We start from the raw sequence: 5,919 nt of genomic DNA on the forward strand, positions 1-5,919 counted from the left end.
GGATGGATAGAAAGCTTAGAGTCTGTATCTCCTGGCCCACCCCAGCCCCAGGTCCTGGGAGCCCCAAGAAGAATAGAAGCCAATCTCTCTCATTCCCCTTCCATCTTTCTCTCTGCCCCTTCTCTCTCTTCTCTCCTTCCTTCTTCTCTTCCTTTCTTTCCTCCCTTTTCTCTCTCCTCTCTTATCTTCACTTCTCTCATCTCTCTTCTTTCCTCCTTTTCCCCTCTTTTCTCCCTTCGCTAATTCCCTTCTTTCTCTTCCTTTTTCTTTCTTCTCTTCTTTCCTTCTCTTTTCCTGTTCCTTCTCTTTCCCCTCTCTCCTCCCTTTTCCCTTCTTCTTATTTCTATCTTCCCATCTTCCTCTCTTCCCTTCTTTCTTCCTTTTCTCCCATCTCTATTTTCCCTTTCTCCTCTTTTTTCTTTCTTCTTCCCTCTTCTCCTTTCTTTTCCCTTTCCCCTCTCTCCTTTTTTCTGCCTCTCCTCCCTTTCCCTTTCTGCCTCTCTTCCCTTCTTTTCTTCACTCCTTTCTTCTTTTCTTCCTCTTCTCTTTTTCCTCTTTCCTCCCTTTCCCCTCTTTTCTCCCTTCTCTATTTTCCTTCTTTTCTCTCTTCCCTTCTTTCCTCCTTTTCTCCCTTCTCTTCCTTTTCCCCTCTATCCTCCTTTCTCTTCCTTCTTCCCTTTCCCCCTCTCTTCCCTTCTCTTCATTTCTTTCTTCCTATCTTCTTTTCCTGTCTTTCCTCCCTTTATCCTTTTCCTCCTTTTTCCCTCTTTTCTCCTTCTCTATCCTCCTTTCTTTCCCTTTCCTTCTTTCCTCACTTCCCCCCTCCCTTTCCCTTTCTTTCTCTCTTCTCCCTTTTCCCCTCTCCCTGCTTTTCCCTGCCCGCTACTATCACACAAGGTAGCGTGTGCCCTCTAGTGGCTAAAAGGGGTGCCCTTTCTCCTAAGAGAACCCTGCCCCGATCGCAGCAGCAAAAAACCAGCAAAAGGATGGCGGGCAGGAAAAGGGTAAAGGGCAGGGAGAAAATGTAGAATTCCACAAATGAGGAACCTGGCCTGAAGAGAACCCCAAAACCCAGATACAGGGACTCAACAACACAAGGAGAGCCAGGGAGACATTATAAAACATCTTATGGTACAACATCTGTACAAACATCTGGCCCAGTTCAGACGCCCCCCACCCCATCCCACCCCGCTAAGTCCTCCGGAGTGAAGGATCTCAGAGCACCTGGACATCCCAGATCTGAGAAGGTCTGTAGTCAGTCCTGTCCCACAGCACAGCATGGTCCCTATCATAGCCCCGGCCACCTGTAGGGGTACGGGGAGGTGATTCAGTGAGGGGCTGAAGTGCCTTCCCAATCCTTGACCCACAACCTCCAGAGCATGCCCCCTCCCTGACCCCCACCTCACCCTTTACATCCACAATCTTGTCCTCAAACATCTCGCTGCAGATGTGCCCGGAGGTGTCAATGCTCCACGTCTGTCTGGGTTGTCGGCTCTCACTCCAAAGCACCACCTTGGATCCGGGGCTGGGTTGCCCAATCACCTGCAGGCTCATTGTTGGGGCCACCTGGACCCCCAGGAAGCGATTACATCCTTAAGCAACACTCCGAGTCCTAAGAAAGTTTCTGGTGCCGTTCCTAACTGCAGAAGGGCCACCTCCTTCCCAGCCCGGCTCAGAACCCCACTCTTAGCTGATCACACCAGCTCCTCAACAAGGCTAATGTCAGACTATCAGGGTTAAAAGAAACCCCCAGGCCCGGAATGTTATGTTAGGCCTTAGAATACAGCGCAGGAGGGCCGGAAGGAAGCTCTCCCAGAGCTTTAGAGGTTCCTTCTGACACCCCTCACTGGAGTCAGAGCAGCTCAAATCCCTGCTCTGCCTCTAACTGCCAAGTCCAGTCTCTGGGCCCCAGGATCCTCCACTATATGATGAAGAGGCTGGCTTGGTCATCTCTGCAAGGGGCACCTCCTGCCTGAGGCCTCTCTTGGGTTCCTTCCTCCCTGCCTCCCCCCCCCCCCAACATACCCCAGCTACTACAGCCCACCCTCTAAGGCTGCCTTCCATGTCTTCCATACATAGTACATAGGGACCTGCTTATCTCCACGTCATCTCCCCCATAAGGATGCAAACTCCTTGAAAGCTGGACTGTTTTTGTCTTTCTTTGTATGTTGGTCCCTGGAAACAGTAAGCACTTCATAAATGCTTATTGATTCATTGTTTGCCTCCCATGGAGAATGTCCTCTCTCCTGACAGAATGTCAGCTCCTAGAGACCAGGTACTGCCTCCCTTTTGTATTTGCACCCCGCTGTCCCCCTCCCTCTGTGCCTGGTAGAGTCACCAGAACACTATCGTCACTTAATGAATGCTTCTGGCTTGCTCGATTCCCCTAAGAGGTTGTAAACTCTCTAAAGGCAGGGACCGTATCTTAGCTGATTTTCCTATCTGCCCCAGTTCTTACACTGCACAGTGTTCTATAGAATAGATGTTTAAGAAATGTTTGTTAAAAATGGATGAGCAGAGTGTCAGAGCTGGGAGGTCCCTTGGAACATAGAATGTCACAGCTGGGGAGGGACATAAGAACACAGAATGTCAGAGCTGGGAGGGCCCTTAGAACACAGAAGGTCAGAATTGGGAGGGACCATACGTAAAACAGAGACTGTTAGAGCTGGGATAGATCTCCAAGCACTGAAGGTCAGGGCTGGAAGGACCCTTGGAACACAGAATGTCAGAGCTGGGAGGGCCCTTGGAACATAGAGTGTCACAGCTGGGAAGGGACATAAGAACACAGTAGGTCAGAGCTGGGAGGGCCCTTAGAACACAGAATGTCAGAGCTGGGAGGACCCTTGGAACACAGAATGTCAGAGCTGGGAGGGCCCTTAGAGCACAGAAGGTCAGAGCTGGGAGGGCCCTTAGAACACAGAATGTCAGAGCTGGAAAATGCCTTAGAGATGATCTAGTCTAGCACCCTCATTTTACAGGATGCTGAGTTCCAGGGGGGGAGTAACTGACCTAAGTTCACTGATCAGTACAGCAGCACCTTATTTCTTTCCATTATCCCGATCTTGCAAGCTAATGCAGAAGAAATTCTATAGGAGTCTCTCTGCCCGACTGTCCTGGCTCTTTGTCTGATCTCTCTCATTAGTTTGAGCACTTGCTGGGGGAAAGGCCTATGAGACAGTCTTTCTTGCCAGGGGCCCCAGGCATGCCCATCCTCCCTGTCCCTAGCCTCACATACCTGGTTCTTCAGTAGCCCACCTTCATAGTACCAAACACAGCTGCCCCCAGTCCGGGTCTCCGAGACCACAACCCTCCCAGCTTTCATGTCCTCCACGTCCTCGGGCACTGCCAGCCACCTTCCCAGGCCTTTGTTCCGCAGGCAGAAGTAAACTCGGTGCTAAGGAAAGTGGGGAGCAGGGTGAGGAGGAGAGACCTGGGACCTCCCTGGGCACCCCTGTCCTCCTCTTTCACGTTCCTGGAGTTAGCCCCAACCCCAGTTGCACTCCCCCAGCCTGGTCCAAGCCCGTCTCCAACCTCACCTTTGTGAACAGGGTAGGGGCACCATGCACCCACTCTTTTATACAGTGGAACCCATATGAATACACGAATGGGCACCTATACTCATTCATGGGTAGGGGCAAAGATACATGCTGACGTGGATATATAAAGAAGTCACTGAAGAATCCCACACACAGAGTAACAGGCAGACACACAAAAAACTCACACAGAAAACTAGATTCAGTTACATCTGCCCTTGGGCATACCTGCTTGATGGGATAGAGAGAGCCAATCCTCTGGGTCCCGCTGTAGGTCAGCCAGTTGGTAAGCTCGGTGCTTCCCACCAGCCATTGTCGACCTCGGAAGTCACTGTGTTCACACAGCACCCAGCTGGGGGCCGTAACCCAAGATGGGGAGACCGAGGCACAAGCACACAAAGGAAGAAGGAAATGGATGGGGGGCACAGGATGGAGGTCAGGCGTCTTTCTCACCATAATGGAAGCCCCCTGTCTCAGACCTGACTCCCACAGGAGTTGAGATTGGGGTATCATACTGGGTTGCCTCCTTCTGTATCCCCCATGCTTAGCATAGTGCCTGGCACATGTAGGTGCTTAATAAATTTATTGATTGATTAGGGACCCAATGGGGGTAGTTTGGCTCAGGGCCTCTCCCTGCTCAGTGGCTACAGAGCCCAAGTTTTGGGGAGGTCAAGATCTAGTTACTGTGATTTTAAAAAATGTAGCCTTTGGAATGGGACTGTCCTAGGTTTGGGAATCCCCCAGACCTTGGGGTCCTGTCTTCCATCACCCTCTCCCCCAGGGCCCCCAGCTCCGTCCCACAACAAACTCATCCCTTCCCTCTTGTCCTGTGCTTCCTTTGAGGGTTTTATCCTTGTTCCTTCCCTGTGTCCTCCCCACCCCCAACCACCCAAGGGCTCCCAGGACTTACACGCCCCCCTTGATCCGAACGGAAAGGACGTGGTTGTTGAATCCCTCCGCCTGAAGGCTCCGGACTTCCCCATTGAGCTCAATCTCCTTTCCCTCAAAACATTCTAGCCCATACAAGAAGATGGATGGCTCTGAAAAATGCTGGTGGAAGAAGCACAGGATAAGACTTGGCCCCAGAACCGGGACCAAAGTCACCGCTCATAGTGGAAACAGCACTGGCTTTGGGTTTAAAACCACCTTGAACACTTAGCAGCGGTATGACCTCAGGCAAGTCACTGATTCCTCTGAGTCTCTGTTTTATCACCTGAAAAATGGGCATATTTGTAGCAATATCTGTACTACAGGCAACTGGGAAGCCTGGTGCACTTGGAGTCAGGAAGACTTGAATTTAAATTTGACCCCAGACGTTAGTTACGTGACTCTGGGTAAAAGTCTGTCTGTCTCCGTTTCTTCATCTGTAAAATGGGGATAATGATAGCATCTACCTCCCAGGGTTGTTGTGAGCATAAAGGAGGGAAGGAGCAAACATTTCTTGAGTGCTCAGAATATTCCAGGCACAGTCCTATGTGCTTACAAATAAATAACATGTCATTTGATCCTCACAACAACTGTGGGAGGAAGGTACTATTAGTATCCCCATTTTACAGATGAGGAACCTGAGGGCAGACAGAGGGTAAGGACCCAAGACTCAAGTCTTTCTGACTCCAGGTCTAGAGCTCTATCCACTGAGTCACCTTGTACGCTTTCCAAACTTTAAAGCGTTATATAAATGATAGCTATCATCATCATCATCCCACCTACTTCATGGGGTGGCGATGAGGGAAGTGCTTTGTCAAAACTAATTAGATTGTGAGTTATTATCGTTTGCAGAATGCCTTCATGTCTAGCTGTGTTCTAGCACAAGAACCTGGACAGGGCAGAGATTATTGATTACTCGTTTACAGAGGAGGAAGCTGGATACGAAAGTGGTCAGGTGACTTGCCCACAGTCACACAGCAGGTTATTGGTCAAAGTCAGGACTAGAATGAAGGTCTACTGACACCCCTATACCTCTCCCCGCCCAGGCAGTGCCTTTTACTCACAACTTAAGTCTACTCCAATGGAAGCCCCAACTCTAGCCCACTACTGTTACTACAGGAAGTAAAGCTTATGTCTTCATTCAGTCCTTCCACTCTTAACCTTGGACCAAGAGAAAAGACTCTGTGGTCCATTGTCTCCTCCCAGCAGGGTTCCCTGAAGTTGAGGGGAGGAATGACTGCTTCTAGTAGTCATAGAATGTAGAATTTCAGAGCTGGGAGGGACCTCAGAACACGGAAGGTCAGAGCTGGGAAGGCCCTTAGAACACAGGATGTCAGAGCTGGGATGGCCCTTAGAACACAGAATGTGAGAGCTGGGAGGACCCTTAGAACACAGAATGTCAGAGCTGGGATGGCCCTTAGAACACAGGATGTCAGAGCTGGGAGGGCCCTTAGAACAC

General features: G+C 50.3%; 1 protein-coding gene across 1 annotated transcript in view; it reads right to left on the reverse strand.

The window, feature by feature from the left end:
• Window positions 1–1,110: 1,110 nt before the first annotated feature.
• The window catches only part of CRYBG2 (crystallin beta-gamma domain containing 2), a 37,309-nt gene continuing 32,500 nt past the window's right edge, over window positions 1,111–5,919 (reverse strand). The window contains exons 18-22 of the mRNA XM_027864923.1: window positions 4,444–4,583; window positions 3,762–3,885; window positions 3,236–3,394; window positions 1,407–1,566; window positions 1,111–1,304 (exon numbers count right to left, since the gene is read on the reverse strand). Coding sequence (XP_027720724.1) covers window positions 1,216–1,304; window positions 1,407–1,566; window positions 3,236–3,394; window positions 3,762–3,885; window positions 4,444–4,583 — 672 coding nt within the window. The 3' untranslated portion in view covers window positions 1,111–1,215. The remainder of the gene's footprint in view (window positions 1,305–1,406; window positions 1,567–3,235; window positions 3,395–3,761; window positions 3,886–4,443; window positions 4,584–5,919) is intronic.

The sequence above is a fragment of the Vombatus ursinus genome, unplaced genomic scaffold (assembly GCF_900497805.2).
Source record: "Vombatus ursinus unplaced genomic scaffold, bare-nosed wombat genome assembly UNPS02014777.1, whole genome shotgun sequence".
Classification (NCBI taxonomy): Eukaryota; Metazoa; Chordata; class Mammalia; order Diprotodontia; family Vombatidae; genus Vombatus; species Vombatus ursinus.